General features: G+C 42.2%; 1 protein-coding gene across 1 annotated transcript in view; it reads left to right on the top strand.

Annotated features, from left to right (window-relative positions):
- LOC119553231 overlaps positions 1-14,068 on the top strand; it is a 64,691-nt gene that overhangs the window by 27,330 nt on the left and 23,293 nt on the right. The window contains exon 4 of the mRNA XM_037863500.1: positions 1,644-1,751. Within this exon, the coding sequence (XP_037719428.1) occupies positions 1,644-1,751 (108 nt within the window). The remainder of the gene's footprint in view (positions 1-1,643; positions 1,752-14,068) is intronic.

Genomic DNA, 14,068 nt, shown 5'->3' with positions numbered 1-14,068 from the left:
TGCCACGCCCACTCTAACGCCCACAAACCGCCCAAGCCTATGGCGCCCACAATTTTCATGCTAGATACAAAATTTTAACTGAACTGTATTGGTCTCGTCAATACCTATCGATTGACCCAAAAACTTTGCCACGCCCACTCTAACGCCCATTACGCTTAAATCTGACTACCGCCGATAGGTGGCGCATTTCAATCTCGCTTTGCTGCTTGCATATCTCCATTTCTCTTTGGTCCCTTTAGCTGAGTAACGGGTATCTGATAGTCGAGGTACTCGACTATAGCGTTCTTCCTTGTTTTTGTTTGGGTTTTGGGAAACTCAATTCACTTTTACCCATGGTAACCGAATATATTTTTTGATAACTTCTATATAAATTTCTAACAATGTCAAGTTTAAATTGGCACAAGGGGCCCAGTGTGGCCTAATTGTGGGGATTATTATCTAATCTCCAACCACACCTACCTTAGTTTAAACTAAGGACTTCCATTTTAAATTGATGTATAAAACAAAAACTTCTTTTATTATTTCTTATACACAACTAAAATTTAGAACACCCAACGCTCATACATACGTAACTTACGCAGGCAATGCGTCCGAAGCTAGAAAAAAACTGTTCCAAGATTTTTGTTTTCTTTGACACAGAGATAACATTAAAGCTCTCGACTACGAACCAAGCGGCAGTGGGTTTGGTTCTTGAAGCGACCAAGAAGATTTTCTCAAAATTTAAGTGGTTTGCATTTTATATTTATCCTTCGCGTAGGAGAACACTTATACTGCTGTTCTCTTGCAATGCAATTTTTTATGATCTGACCTTCAACGTAGATTTGTATATTTTCCTGTATACATGTAGACGCCTTTGAAAAAAGGAATGTAACCTCTTTCGCTACACTCAAAAAAAAACCACGAAAATCGCCTTTATTTTTAGAAAATCGCCCATGAACATGAATGACAATTTTCACTGTATTTAAGAAAATATATTTTTAAAATCAATTTTCTAAAAAGCAGTAAAATAGTTTTGAAATCTAAAAGATGTTTTCTGACTTAAAATAATGGAAAATCTTCAGTGCGAAAAAAGCCATAGTAAGCTAGCCTTGCATTTTAGAAAATATATTTCTAAGCAAGAGAGTACGCTATAGTTTATGTCATCGACTAACAAATATTCGTTACTCAGCTAAGGGGAGTGCGAGGGAGACAATTGATTATTATTATTATATTATTATATTATTGCCCATAACATTTCAATGAGGGGTCCGATTTGAACAATTTTTAAAATGAAGATGGATATTGACAATCAAAACAAAATCTCATTTAAACTTTTACAAAATATTAAAAAAATGTGGGTGCTAGTCTTAAGCGTTTGTGGGCGTTAGAGAGGGCGTGGCACCCTGTTTAAATAAACATGTGCTACGCAAGAGGCTCAAGAATCTAAAAGTCCCAACATTCTAGGATTTATAGTTTCCGACAGACGGACTTGGCTAGATCGATTCGGCTAGTGATCCTGATCAGAAATATATTTACTTTATAGGATCGGATACGCTTCCTTTTACTTGTAACTCTAAGAGTGTAACGGGTATAGAAATTAAACATGTAGCTTAATTAATTGTATAACGTGCTCTTTTATAATTATTTTACATCTTTATTTTAAGATGTTATACACACCTCAGAATGGACTTTCGGATTGTTTTAAATATAATAATGGATGCGCTCGAAAGGACAAAATCAACGTTACCAGACGCAAACCGGAATCAAGCAATGTAAGTATTTATTTTGTTAGAATCTGTACAAGGCAAACGTTACAGTCAGTAATAAATGGAGTAATGACTGTCAAAGATATTTTTAGGATGAAACATCAAATGTCTATATACTTTTTAAACCGCGTATCACAAATACCAAACATTAATTTACATAATTTAGAGCCCATAGGACTGCACTGAGAACAAGATATGCGTGTGTGTGTGTATATATGTATGCATTTTTCTGTGTGTGCCTTTCAGTTCACCTGGTGAATCACCGGAGACGTGTCAGTTGTCACGCGCGAATTCATGTATGACATTATGAATTCATGTATGTTTAAATTATTTGTTTTACTTGTATATTTATATATTTACCTTTTAGAGTTGTGTATACCCCTTTAACCAAAACATTTCATCATGCCACTTTCGGCTAACGGAACCAGAATTTTCAAGAATATTTTGTAAAACCCATAAAACACCTTAAAAATTGATGAACTTTAAACTTAGGTCAATGCACAACATCTTAAACTTAATTTAACAATTACCTGACTTTATTATTTTCAAAAAATATCACTTTTAAAACCAAAATTAATGTGTTTCGCTGCGCACAATTTAAATAGTCTGCTTCTCTTTTATTAAATTCAAATTATAAAAATTTATAAAAATTCAAAGAGGTCGAAAAAATATTCAATTAACTGTTAATAAAACAACATGGAAAAATCGTACGTTCGCGACCCGTACGTTCGCAGCCGGTACTTAATTCAATAAAAAAAAAGAAATGGAGATATTTCTTTGGGAACAGACTCGATAGAAAGCTACATGAATCCATTTTAAAAGTAAAGTTATTGCTTTAGAATATTCCGTCCCAATTCAAAGATTTTTGCATTTTACTAGATTAAGGCAAAGTCAACTTCCATTTGGCGTACGTTCGCGACCGCATAGCTCAATACACATTTACACTAACCAATGAGGTAACAAAATGCTATTGAAGAGCAAAAAAAAAATTCAGAAAACGTTTTTCGTCTTTTCGTCTTTTCTTTATTTGCACTAAGTGCGTACGAACGTACGTTCGTGACCCCTGGAAATGCCAATATGTTATAGTATGACTCTGACGTCATCGCTTTTCAATAAGTTCCACAGTTTTGGGCGGTTTGTCGGCATGGGCATGGAAGTTTTTATACCCTTGCAGAGGGTATTATGATTTCATTCAGAAGTTTGCAACGCAGTGAAGGAGACGTATCCGACCCCATAAAGTATATATATTCTTGATCAGCATCACCAGACGAGTCGATCTAGCCATGTCCGTCTGTCCGTCCGATTCTACGCAAACTAGTCTCTCAGTTTTAAGGCTATCGGGCTGAAACTTTTCCAAAAGTCTTATTTCTTTGGCAGGTAGTATTTAAGTCGGAACCAGCCGGATCGGACACCTATATCTTAAAGCTCTCACAGGAATAATCCGAAAAAAAATTTTAAAAAATTATATCTTTGGTGTTTTTTTTAGCTAATAACCTCCTAAGCTTGGAAATAAAATTTTTTAATTAGTTTTGAATTTCGAATAAAATTTTATCGAAATCGGACGACTATATCATATAGCTGCCATAGGAACGATCGAAAATTGGTGGAAAAATAATATGAAACAAATTATAGCTTTTTTTAATTAGGTATGAATTTCGAATTTAATTTTATAAAAATCGGACATGATATAGTCTCCTTCACTGCGTTGCAAGCTTCTGACTGAAATCAATATACCCCCTGCAAGGGTATAAAAGGGAAGAACGCTGTAGTCAAGTACCTCGACTATCAGATACCCGTTACTTAGCTAAAGGGACCAAAGTGAAGTAGAGATATGAAAGCAGCAAAGCGACATTGAAATGCGCCACCTACCCACGATCCCAATATATGGTTATGTGGGCGGAAGCAGATTTTAGCGTTATGGGCGTTAGAGTGAGCGTGGCAAAATCTTTTATGATCAATCGATAGGTATTGACGAGACTAATACATTTCAGTTAAAATTGTATATCTAGCATGAAAATTGTGGGCGCCACAGGCTTGGGCGGGTTGTGAGCGTTAGAGTGGGTTTGGCGTATTTGCGTAACAAACTGCGTACAAGGCTACGGAATCTAAATCTGAAATCCCAATTCTCTATCTTTGATAGTTTCTAAGATATACGCGTTCATATTTACATATTTTTGAAGTTTGTGGGCTTTAAAGTGGGCGTGGCAAACTTTTTTTTGTCAATCGATAGGTATTGATAAGAACATTACATTTCAGTTAAAATTTTTTTTTTAGCATGAAAATTGTGGGCGTTATAGGTTTGGGCGGTCTGTGGGCGTATTTGCTTAACAAACTTACTGCGTACAAGGCTACGGAATCCAAATCCCAATTTTCTATCTTTGATAGTTTCCGAGATATCAGCGTTCATACTTACGATTTTTTGATGTTTGTGGACGTTAAGGTGGGCGATAGGTATTGATGAAAACAATACATTTCAGTTAAAATTTGTATTCTTTTTATACCCGTTACTCGTAGAGTAAAAGGGTATACTAGATTCGTCGGAAAGTATGTAACAGGCAGAAGGAAGCGTTTCCGACCCCATAAAGTATATATATTCTTGATCAGGATCACTAGCCGAGTCGATCTAGCCATGTCCGTCTGTCCGTCTGTCCGTCTGTCCGTCTGTCTGTCCGGATGAACGCTGAGATCTTGGAAACTATGAGAGCTAGGCTATTGAGATTTGGCGTGCAGATTCCTGAGCTTCTTACGCAGCGCAAGTTTGTTTCAGTAGAGTGCCACGCCCACTTTTACGCCCACAAACCGCCCAAAACTGTGGCTCCTACAGTTTTGATGCTAGAATAAAAATTTTAACTGAAATGTATTGTTCTCATCAATACCTATCGATTGATTCAAAAAAAAGTTTGCCACGCCCACTTTATCGCCCACAAACCGCCCCCAAACTTCAAAAAATCGTAAATATGAACGTGGATATCTCGGAAACTATCAAAGATATAGAATCAGGATTTCAGATTTAGATTCCGTAGCTTTGTACGCAGCGCAATTTTGATACGCGAATATGCCACGCCCACTCTAACGCCCACAAACCGCCCAAGCCTGTGGCGCCCACAATTTTCATGCTAGAAACAAAATTTTAACTGAACTGTATCGATCTCGTCAATACCTATCGATTGACCACAAAAAAAAATTTGCCACGCCCACCCTAACGCCCATAACGCTTAAATCTGTCTACCGCCGGTAGGTGGCGCATTTCAGTCTTGCTTTGCTGCTTGCTTATTTCCATTTCCCTTTGGTCCCTTTAGCTGAGTAACGGGTATCTGATAGTCGAGGCACTCGACTATAGCGTTCTTTCTTGTTTTTTAATGCTTTGCTATTTATTTATTGAATCTTCTCCCTTTGGATACTAACAATAAGTGTATCAAATCTTAAAATAATTTATCTAACTAACAGTCATATGACTGATATTGTGCTAAAGGGGGCCCGAAAGTTATTTCTGGCTTGGCAGGTCGTTGCGTTGTAGACGGGATCGGCTGGAACCCCAGGTCAAGCCTCTTGCGAGGCGATTGGGGTGCACAGAGAGTTTTTCATTGTAGGACGCTTTTTGCTTGTCTACTTCATCTTTTAAGGTAAGAATGCCTAGGTCCCTGTGGATGTTTTGGTTGCGAATATACCATGGTGCCCCAGTGATAGTTCGCAGGATTTTCGGTTGAACGCGCTGTATAATGTTTATGTTGCTGCTGCTGGCGTTCCCTTATAGCTGGGATCCATATGTCCAGATGGGCTTGAGAGTGGAGTTGTAGAGAAAAACCTTGTAGTCCAGACGCAAGGGCGAACGAGCGTTAAGAATCCAGTGGAAGCTGCTGGCTTTTAGTTTTAGATGTACTTTCTTGTGTTCGATGTGTCTTCTCGAGGTTAGTCGTCTGTCAAGAGGATATACTACGAGCGTATGAAAATCGAAATTGTTCAACTGAAATATTCTCGGATGGGAATTATTCACGTATAAATTCCAAAACATCCTCAGATGTGGTATCTGGGGTGAATCTAGAAACAAATTACTGCTTCCTATGTGGAACAACTGACAGTTTCTTACTTAATTCAATAAAAAAAAAGAAATGGAGATATTTCTTTGGGAACAGACTCGATAGAAAGCTACATGAATCCATTTTAAAAGTAAAGTTATTGCTTTAGAATATTCCGTCCCAATTCAAAGATTTTTGCATTTTACTAGATTAAGGCAAAGTCAACTTCCATTTGGCGTACGTTCGCGACCGCATAGCTCAATACACATTTACACTAACCAATGAGGTAACAAAATGCTATTGAAGAGCAAAAAAAAAATTCAGAAAACGTTTTTCGTCTTTTCGTCTTTTCTTTATTTGCACTAAGTGCGTACGAACGTACGTTCGTGACCCCTGGAAATGCCAATATGTTATAGTATGACTCTGACGTCATCGCTTTTCAATAAGTTCCACAGTTTTGGGCGGTTTGTCGGCATGGGCATGGAAGTTTTTATACCCTTGCAGAGGGTATTATGATTTCATTCAGAAGTTTGCAACGCAGTGAAGGAGACGTATCCGACCCCATAAAGTATATATATTCTTGATCAGCATCACCAGACGAGTCGATCTAGCCATGTCCGTCTGTCCGTCCGATTCTACGCAAACTAGTCTCTCAGTTTTAAGGCTATCGGGCTGAAACTTTTCCAAAAGTCTTATTTCTTTGGCAGGTAGTATTTAAGTCGGAACCAGCCGGATCGGACACCTATATCTTAAAGCTCTCACAGGAATAATCCGAAAAAAAATTTTAAAAAATTATATCTTTGGTGTTTTTTTTAGCTAATAACCTCCTAAGCTTGGAAATAAAATTTTTTAATTAGTTTTGAATTTCGAATAAAATTTTATCGAAATCGGACGACTATATCATATAGCTGCCATAGGAACGATCGAAAATTGGTGGAAAAATAATATGAAACAAATTATAGCTTTTTTTAATTAGGTATGAATTTCGAATTTAATTTTATAAAAATCGGACATGATATAGTCTCCTTCACTGCGTTGCAAGCTTCTGACTGAAATCAATATACCCCCTGCAAGGGTATAAAAGGGAAGAACGCTGTAGTCAAGTACCTCGACTATCAGATACCCGTTACTTAGCTAAAGGGACCAAAGTGAAGTAGAGATATGAAAGCAGCAAAGCGACATTGAAATGCGCCACCTACCCACGATCCCAATATATGGTTATGTGGGCGGAAGCAGATTTTAGCGTTATGGGCGTTAGAGTGAGCGTGGCAAAATCTTTTATGATCAATCGATAGGTATTGACGAGACTAATACATTTCAGTTAAAATTGTATATCTAGCATGAAAATTGTGGGCGCCACAGGCTTGGGCGGGTTGTGAGCGTTAGAGTGGGTTTGGCGTATTTGCGTAACAAACTGCGTACAAGGCTACGGAATCTAAATCTGAAATCCCAATTCTCTATCTTTGATAGTTTCTAAGATATACGCGTTCATATTTACATATTTTTGAAGTTTGTGGGCTTTAAAGTGGGCGTGGCAAACTTTTTTTTGTCAATCGATAGGTATTGATAAGAACATTACATTTCAGTTAAAATTTTTTTTTTAGCATGAAAATTGTGGGCGTTATAGGTTTGGGCGGTCTGTGGGCGTATTTGCTTAACAAACTTACTGCGTACAAGGCTACGGAATCCAAATCCCAATTTTCTATCTTTGATAGTTTCCGAGATATCAGCGTTCATACTTACGATTTTTTGATGTTTGTGGACGTTAAGGTGGGCGATAGGTATTGATGAAAACAATACATTTCAGTTAAAATTTGTATTCTTTTTATACCCGTTACTCGTAGAGTAAAAGGGTATACTAGATTCGTCGGAAAGTATGTAACAGGCAGAAGGAAGCGTTTCCGACCCCATAAAGTATATATATTCTTGATCAGGATCACTAGCCGAGTCGATCTAGCCATGTCCGTCTGTCCGTCTGTCCGTCTGTCCGTCTGTCTGTCCGGATGAACGCTGAGATCTTGGAAACTATGAGAGCTAGGCTATTGAGATTTGGCGTGCAGATTCCTGAGCTTCTTACGCAGCGCAAGTTTGTTTCAGTAGAGTGCCACGCCCACTTTTACGCCCACAAACCGCCCAAAACTGTGGCTCCTACAGTTTTGATGCTAGAATAAAAATTTTAACTGAAATGTATTGTTCTCATCAATACCTATCGATTGATTCAAAAAAAAGTTTGCCACGCCCACTTTATCGCCCACAAACCGCCCCCAAACTTCAAAAAATCGTAAATATGAACGTGGATATCTCGGAAACTATCAAAGATATAGAATCAGGATTTCAGATTTAGATTCCGTAGCTTTGTACGCAGCGCAATTTTGATACGCGAATATGCCACGCCCACTCTAACGCCCACAAACCGCCCAAGCCTGTGGCGCCCACAATTTTCATGCTAGAAACAAAATTTTAACTGAACTGTATCGATCTCGTCAATACCTATCGATTGACCACAAAAAAAAATTTGCCACGCCCACCCTAACGCCCATAACGCTTAAATCTGTCTACCGCCGGTAGGTGGCGCATTTCAGTCTTGCTTTGCTGCTTGCTTATTTCCATTTCCCTTTGGTCCCTTTAGCTGAGTAACGGGTATCTGATAGTCGAGGCACTCGACTATAGCGTTCTTTCTTGTTTTTTAATGCTTTGCTATTTATTTATTGAATCTTCTCCCTTTGGATACTAACAATAAGTGTATCAAATCTTAAAATAATTTATCTAACTAACAGTCATATGACTGATATTGTGCTAAAGGGGGCCCGAAAGTTATTTCTGGCTTGGCAGGTCGTTGCGTTGTAGACGGGATCGGCTGGAACCCCAGGTCAAGCCTCTTGCGAGGCGATTGGGGTGCACAGAGAGTTTTTCATTGTAGGACGCTTTTTGCTTGTCTACTTCATCTTTTAAGGTAAGAATGCCTAGGTCCCTGTGGATGTTTTGGTTGCGAATATACCATGGTGCCCCAGTGATAGTTCGCAGGATTTTCGGTTGAACGCGCTGTATAATGTTTATGTTGCTGCTGCTGGCGTTCCCTTATAGCTGGGATCCATATGTCCAGATGGGCTTGAGAGTGGAGTTGTAGAGAAAAACCTTGTAGTCCAGACGCAAGGGCGAACGAGCGTTAAGAATCCAGTGGAAGCTGCTGGCTTTTAGTTTTAGATGTACTTTCTTGTGTTCGATGTGTCTTCTCGAGGTTAGTCGTCTGTCAAGAGGATATACTACGAGCGTATGAAAATCGAAATTGTTCAACTGAAATATTCTCGGATGGGAATTTTTCACGTATAAATTCCAAAACATCCTCAGATGTGGTATCTGGGGTGAATCTAGAAACAAATTATTGCTTCCTATGTGGAACAACTGACAGTTTCTTATATCCCCCAGCAGCAGATTGAACCACACTAAGCTGAGAGCCAGAAACGGTACCTGCTGTACCTATAGGTACGGTCGGCACCGTAGCCGGCACTGAAGATTTTTTTACCACCAGACTTCGAGAAACAAGTGACTCCACCTAAATCAGCTGTATCCCTAGGCGCAGTTGGTTCACTTACCCCAGTGTCGACAGAAACTGCTGCAGCTACCAAGTTCGGATTTGGGGAGGATACCGTTACCGTATTAACTGCCGCTAAGCTGGCTTTTTTGCGTATAGGCGACTCAGTTAGTAATTTTTTATTATTAAATTGGGCACTAACGGGATTGAACCCCTCGATTGAGCGCGCTTTATAATGTCTATGTTGCTGCTGCTCGCGTTCCCCCAAAGCTGGGAGCCATATGTCCAGATGGGCTTGAGAGTGGAGTTGTAGAGCAAAACCTTGTAGTCCAGACGAAAGGGCGAACGAGCATTAAGAATCCAGTGGAAGCTGCTGGCTTATAGTTTTAGATGTACTTTCTGCGTTCGATGTGTCTTCTCCAGGTTAGTCGTCTGTCAAGGTGAACGCCGAGATACGTTACATCGTTGACTTGGGGAATCCTCGTACTATTCAATGATAGTGGAGGGCATGTTTGCCCGTTGAGAGTAAACGTTATGTGTTTACATTTTTGTTCATTTATTTTAATACGCTAGTCAGTTAACAACCTCTCTAGAACGAGGAGGGTATTGGCTAGCTGTAATGTTGCTCGGCTTGGGCACCTCAAGCGCCTACAATTTCAGTGTCGTCAGCGAACGTAGATGTTGTTAGATGGTCGTTCGTAGGGATATCCGCTGTGTATAGGAGGAACAGAATAGGCCCTAGTGAGCTTCCTTGCGGGACTCCAGCCTCGATAATGTAGTCGTCAGATGTTGTTGTGTTGTACTTTGCTGCGAAGACTCTGTTGTAGATATAAGACTCAAGTAGCTTGTGAGTTTTTTTTTTTTTTTTTTTTTTTGTTAATGGTGGTTTGAAGCATCGAAAGCCAACTCGGAGCTGAACTAGCTTGCCGAAGTCTAGGACTGTAACCCAGTAAAAACTCCACCCCCTCCCCGCTGCCCAGGCGGTACTGCCGTTAGGTATTACTTCGCCGGGGGGCCTTAGGGCTCTCTAGGATTCTATCCTATTGGAATTTCGCAGTCTTTCTGCGATGCGCAGTTTTTTGAGTACTATTGTGGCCATGTTGCATACCGCAGACCAATTTACTTCTGATTCAAGCATAATATCCACCAGGTTACAAGCGTCTGGCGTCCTCCCAACCCTTATGCACAGATCTCTTCGTTCATTTTCGAATCTCGGACAGACAAAAAACACGTGTTCTGCGTCTTCATTATCCGACTCGCAGAGTGGGCAGTACGGATAACGTTCATACTTAAACCTATTCAGGTAGTATTTAAAGCTCCCATGTCCTGTCAGCAGTTGCGTTAAGTAAAAGTCCACATGTCCATGCTTCCGTCCCAGCCTTCTTTGCAGTTCTGGGATAAGCTTATACGTCCATCGTCCTTTGCTACTATTTACCCACCTCTCTTGCCACTTAGCAATGGTAAGTTCTCTGCACCTTTTCCGTAGGGATTCAGCAGTTGCGACCCCTGTGCTGCCTGCGCGGATATCACCTGATTACACTGCTAGCAAGTCAATCGGTATGACTCCCGATATTACCAGCGCCGCGTCATGGGATACCGTGCGGAACGCACAGTATACACGCAGGGCACACAAGCTCTGCACGGAGTCGCCGTCTTGCATGTAACTTCCATTCTCTTTTGCTTCAGTCTTGTGCGCTGCCAAATCGAGTCGAGTCGCTTCGTTTCAGATTCTTTCCGTATCTGGGAGTTTCTTTGCCGTAACTACTATGGCCACGTCATCCGCGAAACCAATGAGTCGTGCCCCTTCGGGCATCGTGATCCTAAGGATCCCATCGAACATGACATTCCATAACAAAGGGCCTAGGACTGATCCTTGGGGGACTCCTCCGCTGACCCTGTGGGTCGATTGCCCGGAATCAGTTTCGTACAGGAGCAGGCGGCCTTCGAAGTAGCTCGCTATTACTCTCTGTATATACACTGGTACATTTAGGTTGCTCAGTGCATTTAGTGTGTGGTGCCAGCTAGCGGAGTTAAATGCGTTTTTAACATCTAACGTTGCCGCTATGCAGTACTGCTTAGTGCCGTACAACCACCTTTTCCCCTCGATGGCTTTGTCTGCGATTTCGCACATTTTACCGACGGCGTCGATGGTGGATAGCCCCTTCCGAAAACCGTACTGCATCTCTGAGAGGCCGTTGGTTTCGACAAGGGTACCTTCTAGCCGGGAGTGGATTATTCTTTCGAGAATTTTACCCACCGTATCCAGCATGCAGAGTGGCCTATACGAAGAAGGCTCCTCCGCGGGTTTTTCCCCCTTTGGTATGAGTACCAGCCGCTGTGTTTTCCAGCGACTAGGGAACACACCTTCTGTTAGGCATGCATTATAATTATCTTTAGTATTTGCTTTTATGGCAATTTTTAGAACTTTATTCGGGATTCCACCTGGTCCCGGTGCCTTGTCGTCCAGTATTGTCTTCAATACCCGGAGGACTTCTTCGGCACTTGTGAGCTTTATGCTCGCCGTGTTCACGATCAGTGAGGTTCGCGTCATACTCTCTTGCTCTGGGAATAGTGTTTCCACTATCCTTTTTAGGCTGACTGGGCATGTCGGTGATGGCCTACTAAATGCCCGCAGCCGTTTTGTGACGAGTTTATATGCGAAGCCCCATGGGTTGGAGTCTATTTCTTCGCATATATTGTTAAAGCACCTGCGTTTGCTCTCTTTAATAGTTTTTTCCAGGGCTCGTCTTTTTTCCCTGAAATATATTTGAAGTGCCTCAAATTCGGGCCTTCCTCTTGAGCGTTGGTATGCGCGTCTTGCCCTATGGCAGTCTTTCCTGGCTTCCGCAATGGATTGGTTCCACCAGTATGATGGGATTTCTGATGGGATTTTCCCCTTTCTCTGCATAGATGCAACACAGGCAACCTTGGTGTATTCTGCGATGTGGTTTGCCCTTTCTTCAGCTGAGCCGCTTGTGAAGAGGTCCTCGAACAGCATCTGTACCATCTCCATGGTCACTACCCGTGTAGGTGTCACTAACCTTCCAGCTGGAGCCAGAGGCCAATCCAGCGTTCACAAATGTGAGGTCAATGATAGAACTGGTGCCGGCAGAGTTCAGCAGCACTAGGTCAAGTGCGGCGAAGCTCTCAAGTAGCGCCTTTCCCCTCGCGTTGGTTCGGGGGGAGCCCCACTCCGTAGCCCAGGTATTGAAATCCCCGGCAATTACGGCAGGGCGATTTTCCCGGGCGTCTTCTGCGATCTCTTCGAGCGCAGATATTGCCTGGGGAAGGCTACCTGCCGCCAACAGCTATAAAAAGCTATACCATTCGCATGGGCCCTAGCGAAGCAATTTCCGCTTTTTTTCCGGCTAATCTGGCGCCTTGGACTTCCACAGCTCCATATTGCCGATTTTTTGCTGTTATTTGCTACCCATTCTCCGGAATTTGTATTCCTGTATTACTCGCTTATGAGTGCCATGTCTACGTTTTTCTCGATGACATTTTGCTCCAGCAACGATTGGGCAACCTCGCAATGGTTTAGGTTTATCTGAAGGATCTTCATTTACCCCTAAGCCCTTGCATAGCCCTCCTGAAGTACGGGCATCTCCCACTCATTGTTGGGTGATCGCAATCTGGCTCCTTTTTGCGTTTGCATAGCATGCAGCAGGCCTTTGCTTTGCAGCCTCTGGCTTGGTGCTCCTTTGCGCCACAGTTGTAGCAGCATTTTGAGCAGTGCTCCTGGACCCTGCATTTCCCTGCTATATGGTTAAACTCCATACACTTAAAACACCTTTTAGGTGTTAGCTTTGGGCGGACTCTACACCAGGTCCATCCCAGCCTAATTTTGCCTTTCTCCATGAGTCGTTTCCCCATTTCGGGCATGACTCTTAGTGTGGCGGTTTGGGTGCCTCCTTATGCTGCTCTTAGACTTACCACCGCGGATCCTGGCAGTTCCACATCGAACTGTTATTGAACCGCACATAAAATGTCCGTTTTATCGGTGGTCTCATCGATGTCTTTTACCTCGATCAGCATTGTCTCAGTCAGCGCTCTGACGTCAACATTGTTGTCCAGGACAGCCTTCATTGTGGTCTGAAGCTCTGCGGTTTTAGGGTCAGAGACCTTATTTAGAAGGATTAGGAGTTCCCCCTTAGCTGTGCGCCTAACAGCCAGTACTGCTTGTCCTAGATCCTTAAGCTGCGGTTCAGTCCTAACCTTTTTAAGGATATCGGAATAGGACCCTCCAGCGGAGGTTGCGATGACTATCGCGTCGTTCCGTGGTGGTCGCACCTTGGGCTTCCTAACCTTCTGCTTCACCTGTGTCCACTCCTCTGGCTGCTTCCCAGGTTTTTGGGGCTTGCTGGTGCTCACTGTCCCAGCATGTTTCCCCTTAGTTGCACCTTGGCTGGCATCAATTGCCAGCCAGCCTTTTTTGCTGGTACCGCTAGCGTTTTCCCAGTTTCTTGGCCCCTAGGCAGATTTTTTTAGCTTTCTCCTTAGCTTTTTCCTGTTCTTCGATTATGCATTGCACAACCGACAGGACTTTCCTCTGGAGATAGTCAATTTCGTCGACAATATTCCTCATGCGCTTTGTAATGGAACGCTTTCCGTCCATTAGCTTCTTCAGCTCCCTGGCCTTCGATCCCAGGCCAGTCAGCTGTTTCAGCACAACCCCCTGCTCTTCATCAGCAGCTTTTGGGCTGCTTTTTTCTCCTGCTGGGGGGAGCCAGGCTGCCTGCCACTGCACTCCACCCTTTTTTCTGGCGATCTCGCCA

This window comes from Drosophila subpulchrella, chromosome 3L, assembly GCF_014743375.2.
Source record: "Drosophila subpulchrella strain 33 F10 #4 breed RU33 chromosome 3L, RU_Dsub_v1.1 Primary Assembly, whole genome shotgun sequence".
NCBI classification, from domain to species: domain Eukaryota; kingdom Metazoa; phylum Arthropoda; class Insecta; order Diptera; family Drosophilidae; genus Drosophila; species Drosophila subpulchrella.
This window is presented reverse-complemented; position numbering and strand designations above follow the sequence as displayed.